Here is a 20890-nt window from a genome sequence, read left to right on the forward strand (position 1 = left end):
GTTTACAATCAATACGTAGGGGAAGATTCTCAACTGATGAATGCCGTGCATTCTGCGGTGGCAGATGCCGCAAAGGAAACAAAAAAACCCTTGCTTTCTTCCCAGCGTTGGCCTATAGATCTATGTGTTTGACTGACAATAGTTGAGTCCCGGCTCCCCACACCCCTCTCACTTGCCCGACCAGTGTATTTCCTGCTCAGAGAAATTGATTTTTTTTCCCTTTGATTAAACCGGCAGTGTTTGTCCGTCTCGGACGTTGTCTCGGTAAACACCAATCTATTACCCTGCCTTGCTCCGCGATGCCTGAATGGATCTACTGTTGCAGGTGAACCACAAATGAGAAAAGTCAGAGTGCTCTCTATGAGAGGCGATTGAGTCTAATTTTGAGCATTGCAATTTCTCGCTGCCATGTGATGCCACTGAAGAAGACTCATTCAAACCAGAAGGAGGATGTCGAATGAGAATGGACAGCACGAAGGAATCAATTTGTCTGCTGGAGAAGAAAAGGTTTTCAATGTAACAGTTGTTCATTGCTGACATCCACATCTAGATTGGAGCAGACATTTTGAACCTGGGAGCTTTTTGTTTTCATCCATATTTATCTTTGCCAAACTATTCAGCTGCTTGGCATTTTCATCTAAAGCAGTTCTACTGACCACACTGCTGGATTTTTTTCACGGTGCACCTCGGGTAAGAGATATTGTTCAAGAGTGCTATACAATGCATCGTCTGAGAACTTGAACCAACAACTTTCAGGTTATGACAGTACAGCCTTAACCGCTATGCTACCTGGGGCAGTTATCTTCTATGGATATTGAATCTTTCAGCTCTTTTGAGGAAGAACCTCAGCAGCTACAAAAACATACTGAACTGATCAATACCCTTTCCTGTCAGGAAAGTAAGGTCACCGACCCCATACCATTATATCACCCTTCTTGCACCAGTGTAGCACTGTGCACTGCTGCTCAGGCTGAGACTCCAAACAGCATCGGCCCCCTGTTTTAAGAGCCATTACTTATGTCTTACATTCGCATCATTATGTATTCACACAACCTCTGCTAGGGCCAGTGCTCCTGCATTATTGAGGAGCTCCCCATCGGGAGAAGTGCGAAAAGATGTAGCGCTTGTATTATCAGTACTTCTCAAAGGACGTTTCACATTGAGAGACGCAGGCATAAAGAACACAACAAAAGACACAGCACAGGCGTTCGAAGGTGAAGATTAAAGTGGTGTTGCAAATCCTCCCAAGAGTGTCCCTTCAGCGCATGCTGGACGCGCGCATGTCTACAGAGAGAATGGAACATCACAGCAGTGAGACCATGCCATTTCCACATGGCTGTCATTCAGGCCATGCTTTTTTGGATCATTATAGTCTTTATGGAAATGACATCAGGAACATATTGTCTCTGCGGGGAGGATAAATATTAAGGCAGTCGGGCTGTAATTTGGTCTGAGGTATTGTGCCGAATGATATTGATCCTTCAAGTGCGGTGCGCGTGTGCGTGTGCATTCAACAGCTCTACGGGTGCAACAGTTGGTTCACTGCGACAGCATAAATAGAGCATTATAAGAATCCTCATTCAGGGCCTGCCGCAATCAGCCAGTTCTCCACTGCCTACGCGCAGAGTACTCATCATGGACGGGCTGCTGCTGGCCCTTTCATCGCTCTCCAGCCAGAGATTAAGGCTCCTGTGCTAATAGGGTTCTCCACACGGGTAGAAGTTGTACAGAGAGTGTGTGCGTGTGATGGTGGGAGGATAAGGGTTCATCAGCAGCAGTGCTAGGTTTTTGGGAGGCATATTCGACTCAGCACTACTGAACCAGGAGACAATGTTTAGGGTAGTGGTTAGAGTCACTACCTTTGGGTTTAGCGGATCCAGGTGTGGATCCTGCCTCCTACTGCGTCGCCCTCAAGCAGGATGCTTTCCCTGAATTGCTCCAGTAAAAGTTGTCCAGCTATGTAAATGGGGAAGTCATTGGAAGTAGATTATCATGTTAAGTTGCATTGGGTATAAAGGATCCAGGTAGAGAGCCTACCTCCTGGTATTGTACCCTTGATTAAGGCATTTAACCTGAATTGCTTCAGGAAAAATTACCTAGTTGTACACCCCTCGACTTACGCAAAGAGACCGTTACTCAGCCCCTTATGTAAATCAAAGTTTACATATGTCAGATTCCCCCCCTCCTCTCAATCAAAGTGTGTGTATATATACAGGGGGTGTGGTGATGCAGTGGGCTTGGATGGGTACCACTTTCTGGTGGGTTTGGGGTTCGAGCCCTGCTTGGGGTGCCTTGTGACAGCCTGGCGTCCCATCCCGGGGTGTCCTCTCCTCCTCCGGACAGCGGCTTAACAGGCATGATGTCAAAGTTATAGAGCATGAACATGTACACATTACATGAACTTAGTAGATCATCGTCAAAGTGAGTCTGGTGGTGAGTTTTAAGACCCTTTTTAAATGTGCTCAGAAATTCAGCAGTAAGTGAATTCTTCAAGCGCAGGTTTACCACAAGGCATTATGAATAGTAAAATGGGTGAAAAAAATATGTGAAAAAGCACTACACTAATGAGTGGAGATGCGTTCATGGCTCAAAACACACGAGAACTGCGAAGTTGCAGCTTCCTGCCTTGTCTGGTGACGCCGACTTGCACGTAATGTATTGCAGATGTTTTGCGTAAGCACTATCCGTAAATGTGTATGCCGGGAATTTTTTACAAAAATCCGGATTTAGAGGGGTGTCTGTATGGGTAAATCACAGTATGAAGCTTAACACTGTAAGTTGCTATGAAGAAAACCATCAGCAAAATGCATAAATGAAAAAATAAAACCCGAAAATGAATGAATAAATTGTGAAGGAGGAACACACTTTGTCCGTCCTGCTCATATCATAGCCATACAAGAGCAACTGCTGAAACTGTAGCAAACCTGTGTGCGTCCTTACTCAGCTTCTCAGAGGTGGAGTGCAGGTTACATTCCAAAGTGAAGGGTAGTACTTCATGGGGGGCCCAAATAAATGGAAATTGAAATTTATTGGCATTGGCAGTATTAAATTGAATAAACAGGTAAGAAGACTCTACATTACATTTATTCATGCTTTTCTCCAGAGCAACTTACAATGTTAGGCTGCTTTACAATTATTTACCCTTTTATATAGCTGTGTAATTTTACTGGAGCAATTTAGGGTAATTACATTGCTCAAGGGTAGTACAATGGGAGTTGGGAATTAAACCTGCAACCTTTGGGTCTAAATTCAGCAGCTCTAACCATGACACTACTAGCTGTCCTTGTAATGCTGTTAAACTGAATCAATACTGAGCCAACATCACAGACTTCTATCCTACTTGTACCAACCTAGGCACAACATGTCAAACACTACAGCGGTTGTTGTTTAAACATTCATGTCAACAGATACTTTTTAAATTTTCTTGGCTGTCCTACAGTAGCATGGATTAACTGATTGAAAAGAATGTTGTGGATTTATTCACCTGCATGAATGAGAGTGAATAAGGCTGCCTAACAATATAACAGCTTTGAACTGTTTCGTAAAACACGGAACTAATAAACCAGAGAAAGAATACACAGAAAAACTACCGCTTATTACAAGTTTTATTAAATGGTATGCTTTTCAAATCTTTGTTGCTGTAAGAAAGCTGTCTGAGATGTGTTTGTGCCAGTTAAGAATGTTTTATTTGATCAATTCTAGAAAACTGAATAAATTAGTATTGAACCTCATTTGGGTTATCAGTCCCTTAGTTGCAATACTTAGACTTTAAGCAATTAAGTATGTAGACATTGTAATACATTTTTAATTAAAATAATGACTGCTGGATTATTCATTATAAGGTAACAAAAAACATAGTTATATTTGCTCATCTGTTCACGATTAGAGAACCTCCTTCAGTAACACAGATACGGCTTCACGCAAATAAAAATTACAAGAGAGTCCTAGGGTAAAGCATTTAGTTTAGTAGTTTTCACAGTTGCTCAAGGATTCCAGTTTGCAGCTCAATGTAACAAAATTAATTAAACAAAACAGTATTCATGGTCCAAATGGCCATCAGCAGCAACTCTCTCCATCATGCTGCTAACAAAGAAGGCAAATTCCTTTGTTAGCCTCGCACACAATAAGAAATCACTTATGAAGGTCTTCTGTTAACTACACACTAAAAGACTCAATTTTTCTGAATGCATTTTTTTTTTTTATCCCTTCCATGAAATCACTGGAGTTTTTGCAAAAAAGTCATTCCAAGGCAAAATTGTATTCTGTGACTCAGCTGTAGCTCAGGAGTTTTCTGTACAATTGTCATTTAGTGTGTTGTTTACAGATGGTAAGCTACAGCGACAAGCAAATCTTGTCCATATCAAACAATTTTCAAAAAAGAATTCACACACAAACACACACATGGTGCATTCATGAAGTATTCAGACTCCTTAACTTCTTCTACATTTTTTAATGTTGCAGCCTTATGCTAAAATCACTTAAATTCATTTTTTCCCTCATCAGTCGACACTCAATACCCCATACTGACAAAGCGAAAACACACACACACACACACACATTTTCAGAACCGCTTGTCCCATACGGGGTCACGGGGAACCGGAGCCTACCCGGCAACACAGGGCGTAGGGATAATTTTAAAAAATTTTCCAAATGTATTGAAAATAATAAAAAAAAAAACTGAAATATTACATTAACATGAGTATTTAGACCTTTATTTGAAGCCTCGTTGGCAGCCTTTACAGCCTTGAGTTTTTTCGGGTATGATGCGACAAGCTTTGCACACCTGGATTTGGGGATTTTATGCCATTCTTCTTTGCAGATCTTCTGAAGCTCTGTCAGGTTGGATGGGGACTGTTGGTGGACAGCTCTTCTCAAGGCTGTAGCTAGGCAACTTAAGGACATTCATAGAGTTGTCCCAAAGCCACTCCTGTGTTGTCTTTGCTTTGTGCTTAGGGTTGTTGTCCTGTTGAAAGTGAAACTTTGCCCCAGTCTGAGGTCCAGAGTGCTCTGGAGCAGGTTTTCATTAAGGATGTCTCTGAACTTACCTCTATTCAGCTTTTCCCTTGATCCTGGCTGGTCTCCCAGTCCCTGCCACTGAAAAACAACCCCACAACATGATGCTGCCACCCCCATGCTTCACCATTGGGATGGTACTGTGCAGATGATGAGTGGTGCCTGATTTTTTCCAGGTATAATATGTGAGAACTGAAGCTAAACCCTGTTCCCGCCCACAAATACCCCCCTGTCAAACACTCCATTTCACATCCAACCTTTACAAGATGTCGCAGCTCCCTGACAATGCTTCCAACAAGAGAAGTGAAATGTTGGAACCAATGTCCCACACGACGCGGTTTAATCCATAAGTACAAAACTCCCAGTCAATTTAATCTTGGTTTCATCACACCAGAGAATCTTGTTTCTCACAGTCTGAGAGTCCTTTTAGTGCCTTATTTCAAACTCCAAGTGAGCTTTCATGTGTCTGCTATTGAAGAGAAGCTTCTGTCTGGCCCCTCTGCCATAAAGTCTAGATGAATGGAGTTTTACAGAGGTGGTTGTCTTTCTGTAAGTTTCACTCATATCCACAGAGGATCTCTGGAGTTCAGCCAGGGTGACAATTGGGTTCTTGGTCATCTCTCTTACCAAGGCCTTTCTCCTTCAATTGCTCAGTTTGGTCAGATGGCCAGCTCTAGGAAGAGATGTGGTTATTCCAAACTTCTTCCATTTAAGAATTATGGAGACCACTGTGCTCTTGGGAACCCTCAATGCTGTAGAAATGCTTTGTAGCCTTCCCTGGATCTCAGTGGTGACACAATCCTGTTTCTAGGATCAGTAGACAGTTCCGTTGACCTCATGGCTTGGCTTTTGCTCTGATACAGATTGTCAGCTGTGGGACCTTTTATAGACAGGCATGTGCCTTTTCAAATGATGTTCAATCAATTGAATTTACCACGAAAAACTAAAACAAGGTGTACAACCATCTCAATAGAAATGGGATGCACCTGAGCTAAATTTCTGGTGTCATAGCAAAGGGTCTGAATGCTTATGTCAATGTGATATATCAGTTTTTTATTTTTAATACATTTGCAAAAAAAAAAGTTTAAATCCTTTGTTAGTATGTGATATTGAGTGTAGATAAAATGAATTCAAAAGATTCTAGCATAAAGCTGCAACATAAAAAAGTGAAAAAAGTGCAGGAGTCTGAATACTTTCTGAATGAACTGTGAATGTAATGAATCAGGGCAGCTGGTTGTGTAGTGTAGTTCTTAGAGCTGCTGCCTTTGGATCTAAAGATTATAGGTTTGATTCCCCACCTCTGGCTGTAATACCCTTGATCCCCCCCTGTCTTATAAAAGGCATGCTTACCCTAAATTACTCCAGTAAAAAAAAAAAAAAAACCCTCTATAAAAGGGTAAATAATTATAACCTTAACATTCTAAGTTGCTTTGGAGAAAAGCATCAGCTCCATGAATAAATGTGTGCGTATGTATATAGCACATGTACATGATGGTTTGATAAGGCTTCCTGACACCATTTTACTACCTTTTGCACTACTTACAACCATTATACATCAATTAATAGCATTCTTCTTAATTGTTTTATTCCCTATATATATTTACTGTTCTAGCAATAAAGTTTTATATAAGGACCTTAACAGGGAGATGCTTGCAGTGCTCATCTGCTCTGAGGTTCTCTGTACATTGGTGTCTGTGCATATCCAAGAGTTATGCACATATACCAACACACAAAATATCTTAATGTGGTTATCAAGAAGGGGAATGTGAGGATACACTCTCCATGTATAGTATGTCACACCTAGACTGTAAAAATCAACAGCACAAATTATATTTAATGTGAGGAGTTTTGAGTTGAATAGTGCTGTTCAGTGGATTCCCAGCTTCTTTAGAATATAGCTGGGAGTGCCATCACTGCCTTCATCGCCATGATTTCCTACTTCCCACAGTTACTTTTAGCGATGCCCTGTATACATTGTGTCTGTGTGGTGCAGGTATTATGGACTTTTGAGTAATGTGATAGATGGATGCAGACCCCTCATGGGATAGACTCCTGCACCTGCCACCTACCGCATGTTGTTGACACCACCAACCCCGCCCACACCACTCACCCGTCCCAGCAGCCCAGCTGGAGAAACAGGACAGGGCAGAGGTTATTTTCACAATGATGCCTCCATGTGGCATTTACACAGGTGTGCCTAATCCATGTGGCTTTAATGGATGCACCTGCACAGGGGGACAGAGGCCATTGGAGCTGCCAGGGTGTCAGCTTGGGGGACAGGAAGCCCTAGTTTTGTCAGGTTGCTGATTTGTCAAAGATGTCCCCCACACCCAGAGCTGTTACTTAAGATGGGAGGACACCTTGGCCTGAGTTCTGCTTCCTGGCATCATCTGGATGAAACACAGCATGGGAGAACAGTTTTCTGCAGACAAAATGAACAATGAATCCTCCTACCGTCTGCCACTGATATACTGATACTGCATTGCATTTACCTTTATCTATTTAGCAGACACTTTTCTCCAAAGTGACTTGCAATGTGAAGCTATTTACAATTATTTACCCATTTATACTTCTGGGCAATTTTTTACAGCGGCAGTTTTGGGGCGAGTACCCAAATCCTGGGTCCAGTGGTGGACACCGTAACGACTATGTCACCTGCTACCCCTCGACAGGCGCATACTGGACGTGCTAACCAGAAGATGGGCGTGCGACGGTGGCGAAGGAACTGAACCAGAGGGTTTACGTTTAGAGTTCCCTGCGGAACCTTGAGGAAGGTTTGGAAATCCTGTGATGCGAATATTCTACTCAGAAGTGGGTTAATTGTTAGCGGCATGAGAACACTTTAGATTAAAGCTGCAGCTAAGAAACAAAACAGAAACAGGAATAGTGTAAATGCAGACAATGATCGCAGAGGCAGAACTCCCAGAAGAAAAGGTAACTTCACTGTAGCCAGAAGTAATTAAGCACATCAAAGGGTTGCTGCTTTCCTTGGCATGTTGTTCACACACTTCTGTTGTTTAGCTCGGATAATTATACACAGAGAGTCTGAGGTTACCGTAGGTAAGCACAGAGCCGGGCGACACTGATGTGTATTTAAGGTCAAATTAAGCAACCGCAGTCTTACAGTTACATGTGTATAACTATGGGTAATTGGGACCTGACTATGGCACTGTAGGCATGACACTTCAATCTAAAAATATAAATTTAAACAAAGGATATTATAGCTTTGCAAGTATGACAGCATTATACGTCTTAGCACCGTGTGCGGAGCAGTAGTGCGCGGCCATTAGAAATGTTATATATAAAGAGCAGGCGTGTGGCAGTGAAGCGAGGAGAACTCAAGCACAACGCACTTCATGTCGCAACGGTCTGTAGGAAAACACTCAAACGGAACAAAGTCATTACAGTCAGAAGCCTGCTTCTCGATGACAGATGGACTGTGAAGTTACGTTTTATAGTCAGCTCCACCGCCTCGTAACAACGGCCTCCCCCCGGTTCTCCTCCTCCGTCCATATTAATTTTGGCGTCAATCTGCTGCAACATCTGTCTGTCAGAGCTCTGACTCTTCTGTCTGTTCAATTAACGCCTTGAACATTAGGAGCCCAGGATGCCCTCCAAAAACTCCAAAGGAAAACTGAGAAAAAAGCTCTTGTTTCCTGAAGCACTCTAATCATTTATTGAGGCCGTCGAGCACTGCAGGGACTTGATCGACACAGAGATGCTGAGGTTCAGCCGGGATTCCTGGAGGTTCACAAGAGCTGCGGGGATAGTGAGGGGTGATGGAAGAACCATGGTGGCGGGCCTAACTAGAAGAAGGCTGCGGGTGGTAAAGGTTTCAGAGAACTTAGCTTGGGGTTGCAGAATTGCTGTCCCTCTAGGACTGTCCTTGCCACATGTATCATGCGGACCAGGTACAGCACCTCATCGCTGATGCTGCAGCAAAAGGAAAAAAGTCAACTGCACAATTGGATTACACAAAGGCAAATATTTTGCTTAGACTCCAAGCGCTGCAAGTTCCCATGCAAGAGGGCATTTACCGAGCCAATAAACTATGTTTACATCCATTTCAAGTGATGGGTCTGAGTGTGGATAATCTGGTTATGTCGGTGAGATGAACTTTATTTCGTCCATTCTTGTGCAGCACTTGCCGGAGTGAGGGAGGGGTGTGTAAGTGCAGGGATGGCAGAGTGCCAGGATGGGAACATCTGTGTCAAATGAACGGCCCCATTACTCTCCATTAGGGGCTCCGTCTTTGGCCGAAGATGCGCGGAGGATGGAGGAAGGGGCTGCCCGGTCCCAGACTCAGGAGGCCATGCTCATATCCTCAATGTGATTACGCGTCTACAGTCAGGATACAAAGAAACCGAGGTGTCGTCCTATTGGGCAGAGCCCCATTATTGAGACTGATGGCCAAATTCCACTTGTTTTATGAGCAATCCCTTTGTTTAAAGTGTTGGTCTGTGGCTGGAGAGGCAACTGGCAGCAATATGTGGGACAGCACATGGTTGAGACTCGGTGCTCACCCCAGGCTTGGCTCCAAGGGCCAGCTGTGAGAGTGACAGCCTGCCAATGTGTGTCTGTAAAGACACAGGATTAGTGTGTCCTTGGGCACAGTATTACTGTTTGCCTGCTTTTCTTTTGGGAACAGCAGGTATGGTTAGAGGGAAAGTTGAAACAGAGATTGGAGGATGATAGAGATGGAAAAAGCGGGGAAGAGGTAATACATCCAGTGACATGCTTGTGTACCACATGACGAGATTCATAATTCATTATCCCACTCGGGGTTCGGAGTTTGTCATACATTACCAGACTCGATGGCTCATGGTGCCTGCATCATTACCGAATCACGGACATGGGCGAGAAATGGTGACGGCTCAAGATGCACAATCAAAGGGGTTAGGGTTTGAAATCAAAGCTGACTCACTACTTATGCTCTCTCCAACCATGTAATCATAATTATAGCGTGGTAATCCCAGGCATGCCAGTGAATATCAGTTAATTATGCCAATAAAAGCCGAACTGTGTAAATGTGAATTGATTTAATGATTTGCAGGTCAAGGGTGGATAGACTGTGAATGCACTTATAGGCTGTAATGGTGAATTGATGCGGTCTGTCAGCCAACCTTTCCAGGGATTCAGAATGTCGTAGCTGTGGCGCAGCAGCATAACTTCTCCGACAGGCTTGCCGGAGCTCTTTAGCTCAGATGATAGGTTTCGGCTAAGCTGGATTTGTACAGTATTTAAGGAAATGTTACTCATATGCTGTGTAGGTGATCTGGTTTTGTGCTGCATCACTGTTCTTCTGTGATGCATTAAAGGTACAGACATCACAAGCTGGGTCATCACCAAAGCAGGGTCCTTTAACGTTTTTTTTTTTTCCAGTCTTTTTAACATTTCTTGCAATTAACATTTATTTTATTTCTTTAAAAAAAAAAAAAACAAACATGTCATTCTTGCCACTCCAGCAAATAATAATTGTACTGAATTGAACAAATATGAATTATTGCTGGTTTTTATGATGATGTTGCAATTATTACTGGTTTCCATTATAAACCAAAACTAAAAGTGCGTTTTAGGGAATTGTTTTCAGATTTTAATTCTGCCCTTATTCTACAGTTTGGATGCTTAGTTCCATCAGTTAAATAATGCCATACTTTGAGCACTTGTTTGCTTGTCTTTTCTTGTGTGGTTTACTGTCTCTATCAGGTGAGATCCACTCAGACGTTGTTCCCTTCAACCTTTTGCAGCTATCTTATGAGCTTAGTGAGGCTAATATGCAATGAGCAGGTTCAAGGCAAGCTTAGTGTAACTCTGCTGACTGATCCTGTGGTCCTAGGGACCAGTCTGTTATGCTTATGATAAGACTCTTTAAAACAAGTTGCAGCAGTGTGATGTCAGACCGAGGTGGTAAAACGTGGTGTTGACACGCTCAAAGAATACATTTTCCTCCACCTTTCACCAAGCACAAACACTCATGCTAGGAAGATTAGTTATTTTAACCCCTTCTATATACACACACACACACATTTTCAGAACCGCTTGTCCCACACGGGGTCACGGGGAACCGGAGCCCAACCCGGCAACTCAGGGCGTAAGGCTGGAGGGGGAGGGGACACACCCAGGACGGGACGCCAGTCCATCACAAGGCACCCCAAGCGGGACTTGAACCCCAGACCCACCGAAGAGCAGGACTGTGGGCCAACCCACTGCGCCACCGCACCCCCACTTCCCCCTTCTATATATAAAAATTAATTTACCAACTGCGGATTTGCATATCATTCTATATTTTAAAGTAAAGGACTATGTTCATATGTAAAGGGCAGCATGTTCCCAAGAACCTTTGTGCCTTTCAAGTCCACAATGGATGTACTGTAAATGTTGTTCCTTTTAAGGAGCTACTAAACCTGAACTGTTCCACTGGAGTTCTCACGTGATAGATCAGTAATGTGTAAAACCTTGTGTCCTTATAAATCTTTATTCACATTTCGATCGGAGGTCACATATAGATTTTATGCCAAGTAAGCAATGCATAGCTTTTGCAAGTAGTGCCAGTAAAACTCAAACTTCTCTGCTGCATTATTTTCTCTGAACAATGTGTGTTCTGTATAAATACAAACACCCTCGAACAAATATTTCAGATTAGTTATGGCTTACCTGATATCCGAAACTGGTGTGTCTAAATATGAAGAATGCATTATTTTTACAATTACGTCTCACGTAATATTGGTTGCTATGGACAACAAGTAATCGAAACTGATACTTGTTATTACTTGACCTGTGAATGCATACATACAAACTGACACACACACACACACACACACACACACACACACACACACACACACACACACACAAAACAATAAACTGGTCCAATTCAATATTTGAAATTATCTTATCATCAGTGGAACAATAATAATCACCCCTTTTCCCTTTTCCCTTGTGCCTTATTAATCCTGTTAGGAATATTTTTTTTGACATCTCTTTGCTGGCATTGTGTTTCGGCAGAACACATTTAACTGTAGTAAAATGTAACTGTAGTAGTGTCTGTAAGTTACCCTTTGTGTGTGTGTGTGTGTGTGTGTGTGTGTGTGTGTGTGTGGCTACTCTGCAAAGCACTGGCATTTACCCCAGGGTCTATACCTCTTCAACCTTGCGCCCAGTGTTTTCGGGATAGGTTCTGGGTCACTGTGACCACGCTCAGGACAAGTGATTATTGAAATTGGATGGATGTACTTTCATTTTTCCCCATGAGGCAATTGGACCATACTCTGCAGTCACATGTTTACTTATATTTTATTAAACTTTAATGCTTGTGGAGACAGTGATTCAAGACAAACCAGTTTTAACCATATGTATGCGGATGTTACATACTCTACCCCAGTTATATAATACATACACTGTATAATAATTTTCTCCAAAACAATGAACTGTAACATTTTTTTGTAAATCCAATGAATAGATTTGTGTGAGGTACTGACATTAACACTTTGCTATGGAGTTTAAAAGCTGCCAGAAAAGGGAATGTTCCGGAAAGTCGAAAGCTTCAAAGTCTTGATAACGCCTTTCTTTGTTCTATATTTGAAAAGTCACACATATTTAATTTTTCCCTTTAAATTGCTCTATTAACGTTGTGCCTAGGACCTAACTAATATGGATCTTTTACACACACATCCCATCTATATGTTCAGATACAGCACATAAAATTATGCTAATGCAATCTGAGTTTTGTCAGAAAGGTTATGCTAATGTTCTAAATAATGCAACTGGCTTTTCGGTTCCTCGTGTTCGAGTGGCCCTTAAGCGGTATGTGCCGTTGCGAGGGACGGATCACAGAGGACGGAGAGAGGATGGAAACCGTCGGACACGTGTGTTGGCATGTCTGAGGGAAGAAAAAAAAACCCCAGCTGAGCCAAAAAGCGGAGTTGCATCTGCTCGTCCACTTTTGTACAATAAGGACAACATTACACAAATCGTACTAATGGAGCTCACTTGCCTTATTTTTGTAAGCTGTAAAAAATTGCACATATTAAACAGTGACCAGTGAAACAAAATATGTCATCTCACAATTAAAGGGACTGGCTTTTATTTTATTTTTCAATTAGACCGATATCTAATCTTCTACATCTTCTGGCCCAGTTTCCAGAGAAGACCAGCGGAGATAAGCGATTCAACAATTTGCTCTCTTTTGCTTTAATCAGAAATGAAAGGTTGGCCGGGGAAGCGGAGTGAAGAGGGAATCTTTCGTTTTGAATTGGTCTTGGAAAAAAGATTAATGTAATCTGGACTAAAGTGTTTCAAACAAGAAAATAATGGAAGAAGGAAGTGCTGGAATCTTTCCACACCATCTGAGCTCTAATTCTTTTTTCTCTCACACTGCTGAGAGAATTCATTTCAGTTTCTGCTGTTGATGTTCTTGTACTCCCTTGCACTTAGGAGCGTAGTATTTTTACATTTACATTAACATTTATTTATTTAGCAGGCGCTTTTCTCCAAGCCAACAGCCAATGACCTCTATGTAGAGTTATGAGCCCACACACCTTATTCACCGCGGTGACTTACACTGCTAGATACACTACTTACAGTGGGTCGCTCATCCATACATCAGTGGAACACACACACTCTCTCTATCACTCACACACTATGGGGAACCTTAGCAGCATGTCTTTGGAGTATAAATGTTGAGTATTGTCTTTATTTGTGCAGTATGTTACATGCATGTTGTGCATTCATTTGTTAGCTTGTCACTCTGAGATTATGGGATGTGCTGGGAGAATACACTCACAGAGGACAGAACACATCTCCAGGAGGCAGAATACAGACACAAGGTAGAATTTGTGCTTATTATAACAAAGTTATTGCAGAGGATGCGCCACTTTCCCAGAATCGCTCCCGTCGCTGCATTCTCGGCTGGAAGTGGCGTCTCCAGCTAGTCTGCTCTGCCTTCCGAGAACAGGCGGCCCGAGAAAACGAAGAGGACTGGGCTTTTTTGACAGTGAAAAGTGCGAGAATTCAGATGTTGTTTCACTTTGACTAAAAAAAGGCACTTTGCCTCATGTGCGCTTTGGAAAGGCCTGCGAGCTAGCATTTTGTCTTATTGGTATTTTGATGTGAACATAACAAAAGACACTGTCTTCCCTCCAAGCCTTCCAGGGTGCCAGATAGCCTTTTGTATTCCTCAGAGAGAATTGCTAATTAGCCTCCTCTGCCGGTTGTCTTTTCAATGAGCGGTTGAGGACGGAATCTCTCTGAAGGTGAAAAAAGGAAAAGAAAAAAATACAGAAGAATGGTGCATCATGTTCTCACTGTCAGTGGATGTGAGAGACAATCGTACCGGATGGCTCGGATCCACTTAGTAACAGTGCGGAGATGTCGCATGAGGTGCCAAATGATGCACAGTCTAATTTTATTTACGGTTGGAAGCGTAACTTTGGGTACGGCAGAGTTAAGTGGCGATGTGCGGAGGGAGATGTTTACCCTCCTCACTTCTTCCTTCTGTTGCAGTTATTTTGTCACAAAGCAAACAGAGGAGGCTTGCCATCGATGCTCATTAAGGGGGTCTTGCATAATTATTGCAGCCCTTTCTCTTACTCATTACTATTGCAGCTGCTTTGACACTTTTGTGTAAAAGCAGCTCACAGTTGAACCTATTTGTATTATATACAACATTCATGTTATTGGATCATTTAGAGTTAAGTACCTTTTTACTGTGGTACTACAGGAAGGCCACCCCGGGACGCTTGACACTGTAGTTACAAGTCTCTGTCCTTGACCGCTGTGGTTCCAGCTGCACTAGTATAATTACCTTTCTTAGTGGTACGATAGTTATGACACCTCAACTTTAATCTGCACGCCTGTAGTTGAAGACTAATCTACAGCTGAATTTTCATTCCCCTTGGTGGAACCAGAGAAATACAAACAATTAGAGTCAAAAATATTGTAAATAACTTGCAGTATTAACATACTTCAGGTCTTGTTTTGCCTACATAAGGTTTAAATGTATTTGGGCGAAATGAATTAACTAATTAGTTTCAATAGTTTCATGTTTGTGGGGAACTGTCTCGGGTGATGAAAATGCTAGGAAAAACCAAGGAAATTAAAAGACAAAAAATATATTTAATGTTTCGCGACACAACAAAGCCAGATATTCTTTGGTAGGCTGTCAGTGAAGATTCTGATTAGTGTCGTCTTCCTTGTTTAGGTAGCGCTGTCAGTGTCCCCTGCTGCTGAGGGATTTTGTCTGGTTCCTCCTTCCTCAAAGACAATTTCTGGCCAATTTATTTTGGATCCGTCTCCTCAGACAAAGGCGGAATTGGAGATTATTAATGACGGCGCACATTTCGAAATCTGTTTGGTGTTATTTTATTTCTAGCATCTCAATGATGCTCGTTATAATGGCTCTGCTTTGTGTCTTTAACTGTGTTTGTTCCCAAACCACAGCAACCTCCTTGTTTTATTTCCATTGACTTTCCTCTTTATGATCTCTTTATCGTCTCCACCACGCTGTGCATTCCATGCTCCACTGTCCTGTTCTTCTGTTCCCTTCCTGTCTCTTTGCACTGTACAGAGTGTGGTGTCCAGGTCTTCCTTGCGGCAATATTTCTACCTAATTCCTCTCTGTCCTCCTCCCCTGCCGTGGATGGGGCAGCTATATCTCAGGGCGTGGGTGGTATAGGTGTTGTGGCTGTGACGGGGACCTCGAATCCCTGGATGATGACCCCTAGTCAATGCACCTGCTGCCTGGCTCACCTGTTGGAGTGTGATGGGGAGAGCAGGGCTCACCAGGGCTGCAGGTGGCTGCAGGTGGCTGCTGGTGGCCCAGTGGTTAGAACTGCCTCCTTTGCACTTAAAGTACCAAAGTTCCAATCCCTCCTTCTGCTGTAACACCCTTGATCAAGGTACTTACCATAACTGATGCTGTTAAAATTTCCCAGGTGTATAAATGGGTAAATCAGTGTGAGTAGCTCCTGAATCTTGAGTTTTGGCACTCTTTGGTCTTTACTGTCGTTTCACCCATTCTCTTCCGACAGCTACTCAGATCACACCACACTTACCACAGAATGTGCAGAATATGAATAAAATTCAATTTTCAGTCAAATTGTCATTAATGTTCAGACGCCAAGTGTCAAGGACGTCATGAAGCATTATGGCAATCAGATGAAAAACGTATGATTTATGATAGAGAAATCTTGTAAATGGGTCAAATGTGATTGAAACGCAACCTGAGGGTCAGCACTGTAAGTTGTTTTTGAGAAAAGCATCATCGAGATTAACAAATGGAAATGATGTAAAAACAGAGGCAGTTTGCACCGAATTTGTTACTAAAACAACTAATGTTGCATCTCCACCCCAATACTTCTATTCTTGACTTCTACGTGTGTGAGGGTGCGGGTTTTTTCGGGGCCCGTGGGGTGTATATTTGTGTGCCGCTGTGTGTGTAATTTTGCCCTACTTGCACCAAAGCCCATCGCTCAATGATCACCAAACGTTGCAGCATCCCAGCTGGCTCTCATTGCAAAAATTTCACACACATCCTCCTGTCACCCCATCCTTCCTCGCACCCCCTACGTACCCCTCAGCCAATATCTCCCTCTGACATCCCGGCCCTCCCGCACCACACATCCCGCCCCCCTGATGGCTGCTTCTCTTGTGACTCATTCCTGGTACTGTGAGACGTACCTGTTGGAGGCCCAGCCGGCTACACGCTGTGTAACTGGAAGCTGTTGGGAAGACATTAGGCCATGATCAGATGATTAGCTGCCACACACACACACACACACACACACACACACACACACACGTCAGCCCACGTCGCTCAGCTTCCTTAATGGGATAACGGCGTGACAACTGCGTGACAACTCTGCCAAATATGGCGTTGCCGGAATGAAGCGATCACCTCATTACGCGCAACACCCACACACTCATTTCCAACGCTGAGGAAGGGGATGTTTCTTCATGTTTTGTGTGACGCTGGTTCTCACCTGCTCGGGGGATGGAGCGCCTCGGTCCACCCTCACAGTCGGATGTTTGATATGCAAGTCCCAGGGTCCGTGCTGCTGAATAGGACAATAGCCGAAACCCATACGTGCAGCTCTTCCTTACTATACACGGCAACGTGCCCTTTGATTTACATAACTGCATCACAAATCAGAGGAAATCTGAAAATTAACAGAATTAGGTTTACTGGGTGATGGGAAAAGGCGTATTAAGCCATAATCCATTTAGGCACGGCTAACGGAAAAAGTGGCTGATTTCAAGTAAAGGGAAATAAACATCAAAGCAAGGAGGCGTGCAGATGGAGCCCCATCTTCAATTTGACATCCACACTTATCTTGTTCCCTCGCTCCTCTGCAGGCCCTGACTGGTATCTGGCCCGAGTGGAACTGATTGTCATCGACGTGAATGACAATGCCCCGGAATGGACCATGGTGCCATCCCCCTACCTGGCTGTGGTCTCCCCAGATGCCCCTCCTGGATCACTGGTCTATAAGCTCCATGCCCGTGACGGGGATGAGGGCAGCAATGGGGAGGTGGAGTACTTCCTGTCTGATGGTACATTCTCTTATTTCCACCCTGGTTTACTTCTCAATACGATGCACATCTCATGTGACTTTTTGATCGTGTGCCGGAACAAATGACAAAAGATCACCAAAATGTTTTGTGAGGAAATAAAATTTTGCAGAAACTTCAGGTAGATTTACCTAAGACTTATTGCTTTCAAGTGCTATTAAATACATATCTACTGGACAAATAAATATCAATTCTAGATATTGCTAGCTATTAGTATTAATTTTAGGCTTTCTTTTAAGCTATTAGTGTTTTTCCTTCAGAAAACATTATGTCGTGGTGACATAGTTGATTTCACATATGGCTTTTAATATCCTCATTATGTTTTTTTTAATCTAACACCTACATTAATGGATAAAATCATAAAAACCTTTTATGAATGTCTAGCAAAAGATGGTTGTTTTAGAAAAGTTAAGGGTGTTGTCATCTCTGGAAAAGTCCCCTGGAAAAATTATGATAGTGGTTATATTACAAAAAAAATTTACAACAAAGGAGCATTAAACACTGATGGAAATAGCAAGATGCCTAATGGAATAATTTCATTTCAAACTTGTTACTACTCTGATTTCATTTCCTCCGGCTAGAGAGCCCAGCAGTGATTTCAATGGATGCATCATGTTGTTTGGTTCAATTAGCCTGTCTCGTCTGATTAGGAGACATACAACCAATTATCACCAATCTAAAGATTAATTTGCAAAAGATAGTCATAAAGCAGACAGTCAGTGTTGTATTTCGCCTGATTAAGCCTTGCTAATAGCTGCCTGGTGGCTTTCTGCACAGCGGCAGTTGAGGAGTAGATTTGTCTTTGTGAAAGTCTTCTTCTCTTCTGTTTAGGCTTTGAAAAAAGTGTACTGACGGGTTCCACGGGTCTAACTTAATGAAACGCACAGGAGCAAACAGAAGGCAGTGGAATCCTTGAAATCCAAAAGATGCATTTTGCCCTTTCAGTTCAGCTTCATTTGGCTCCGAGACGGCAGTTTAGCGTTAACAGAGCATAATCGTGCCGATAAAGTCCGCTAAGCCCGTTGATATGAAGCCTCGGTCGAACTCTATTACAGTTTCGCCATGTGATTTCCTCTTCTGAGCGTGAGAAGATCAGCAGCTCTAACGGTGACGTATGGGTGTTTGTGTGTAACGGTGACTAGTGGTTGAGCGCATAACAGTGGAGATAATGTTTGTGCGTAAGAGTGCTGCCTTTGTGTGTTTTTGTGACAGTGACAAAATGGGTATTTCAAAAGTTATAAAAGAAGACAGTGCGTACTTATGTGTGCACCAGTGGAAGGTAGATGTTTTGCCTATATAGCAGCGGCTGGGGAGTGTTAGAATGTGAGTAACACTGGCCATCAGGTGTTTGTAAGCGTGTAACAGTGGCCATAGAGTGTTAATATATATTTTAAAGTGATCAATACTGTTCTTGTATATGTTTAACAGGTGGGAGTGGGGGTCTCTGTGTTTAATACTATTTCTGCTCACCTGATGAGTTTCCTCTCCTGTCTGCAGGTGGTGACGGGCGCTTCGAGGTGGACCGCAGGAGCGGTCACGTGCGGACCACTGGGCTGCCTCTGCAGAGGGACAAGGAGTACCTGCTCAACGTGGTGGCAGCAGACAAGCTGGGCATCCGCAGCCCTCCCGCCCTCCTGTCTGTGGTGGCCGGACCCCGAGCTCCCCAGTTCACCAATGCCTCCTACTCCATCGTCATCCCCGAGGGCACGGCCGAGGGCCAGCCGTGAGTGTGTCGCACATACTTGCACGTGGACTCATCGCACTCACGTGTTTTCCACTGTACTTTATGAGGAATCAAATGTTTTTGTAGCAGGCTGGAGCTTGACTATGCCGACACCCCACAAGAAAATCAGCACCAGGTATAGCCGCTGACAGCACGGAAACACAAAAGTTTTTGGCCCAACTAGGGAAGAATCAGTCCTGTGTCTTTAGATACATACAGAAGAAATAAAAATAAAATAAAAATAAAATTTGAATTTATAAATAAGCAATTTTAGGTAACTATTTTTAATAATGTATCTGAACATTATATGTACACAGAGCACAAAATTTTGCTTTAATGGAAATGGATTGACCGTTAAACTTGTTCTCGAAAGTAAATTTCGTTAAAGAAACTAATTGATATATACTTTCACTGTATAAACCAAAGTTGTAAAATTTCAAAGATGTCGGGTGGGGATGCATCATACCACGTTTACATAATATATACAGTACAAGACAAATGTACAATTTCTATTTCAGTTTTAGTAGTCGATCTTGGTTCCTCCAAATTTATGTTTCGTGTAGCTTTGCGTAAATATAAAATTGGCCCTGACTGACAGCACTCGCGCTCAGCATAAAGAGAGAGAGACTCAAAAAGCTGGAGGGTTGCTGGAAAGCTGTGGCTAGAGACAGAAAGTTGTATTTGTTATGAGCGAAGAGGCAGTATTGAGTTTGTATTTCTGTTTGGTTTGAACAGTTTGCGTTCTGAGTCGGGTCACTACGGAGTTACTGATTGAAAAAAGTCCAGCCATGAATGCCCCATGCCTTACCCTTCTTCCAACCCAGCACAGCCTGGCATGCCCTAGTGCCAGAAGCGCACACTCGTATCCAAGCTTGTTTTAGCGTACAATGGATACAGTACAATGAATGAGTATAAGTGTACAACCTGTAGGGGAGAGCAGCTCGCCCATCTTGCTCTGTTATTTTGGTTTGCGCCATCAGAATTGATTCCCCATTATGGGTGTTGCAACATATTAATTCTGTATTCCCTAAAATGGCCCATGACTAATTGGTGTGGTCATTAGTGTTATAAAGGAGGAAGAAAAATGCTTTTATCGTCATAATTTGGAAATGGTGTCGGACACATTAGTGTACGCTGCAGAATACATTACGATAATAGCATCCATTTCTTCGTAGCTGCCCTCCTGTAAAAACTGGAATGCCAGATTTGGTATTTCTCCACGAGGGATCTGGCAAAGATCTTGTGGATTTAGAGCTGTCGGACTGCTGTGGATGCTCTTTGAATCTGCTGTTTCTGAACCATACGCCAGCGAGAGGGACACGGCACTACCATAACCCGTTCTGCATCTCCCTTTTCTCTTCCTCTCTCCCCGCTCTTTGTCGATCTCTTTATCTCCCTCTCGCTCTCTATCTCGTCTGCGCGCCTCTCCAGTGTCTTTGATTTAAAGCGTCTGCGGAAAGCTTGCCTTTTCCATTTCGATTAGATGGGCCGGTGACAAACAGAGACAAGGTTTCCTGTCTGGCCACTTCAGGGAGAAGAGATTTACAGACAAATGTCTATGTAGAAGCCTTTAGTGCCATGTTTAAT

The 20890-nt window shown here is 43.0% G+C and overlaps 1 protein-coding gene across 1 annotated transcript in view; it reads left to right on the forward strand.

Moving 5' to 3' along the window:
* The window catches only part of LOC108926278 (neural-cadherin-like), a 107127-nt gene that overhangs the window by 13130 nt on the left and 73107 nt on the right, over positions 1 to 20890 (forward strand). Inside the window, exons 2-3 of the mRNA XM_029253661.1 lie at positions 17365 to 17562; positions 19078 to 19303. Of these exons, the coding sequence (XP_029109494.1) occupies positions 17365 to 17562; positions 19078 to 19303 (424 nt within the window). The remainder of the gene's footprint in view (positions 1 to 17364; positions 17563 to 19077; positions 19304 to 20890) is intronic.

The sequence above is a fragment of the Scleropages formosus genome, chromosome 7 (genome assembly GCF_900964775.1).
Source record: "Scleropages formosus chromosome 7, fSclFor1.1, whole genome shotgun sequence".
NCBI classification, from domain to species: domain Eukaryota; kingdom Metazoa; phylum Chordata; class Actinopteri; order Osteoglossiformes; family Osteoglossidae; genus Scleropages; species Scleropages formosus.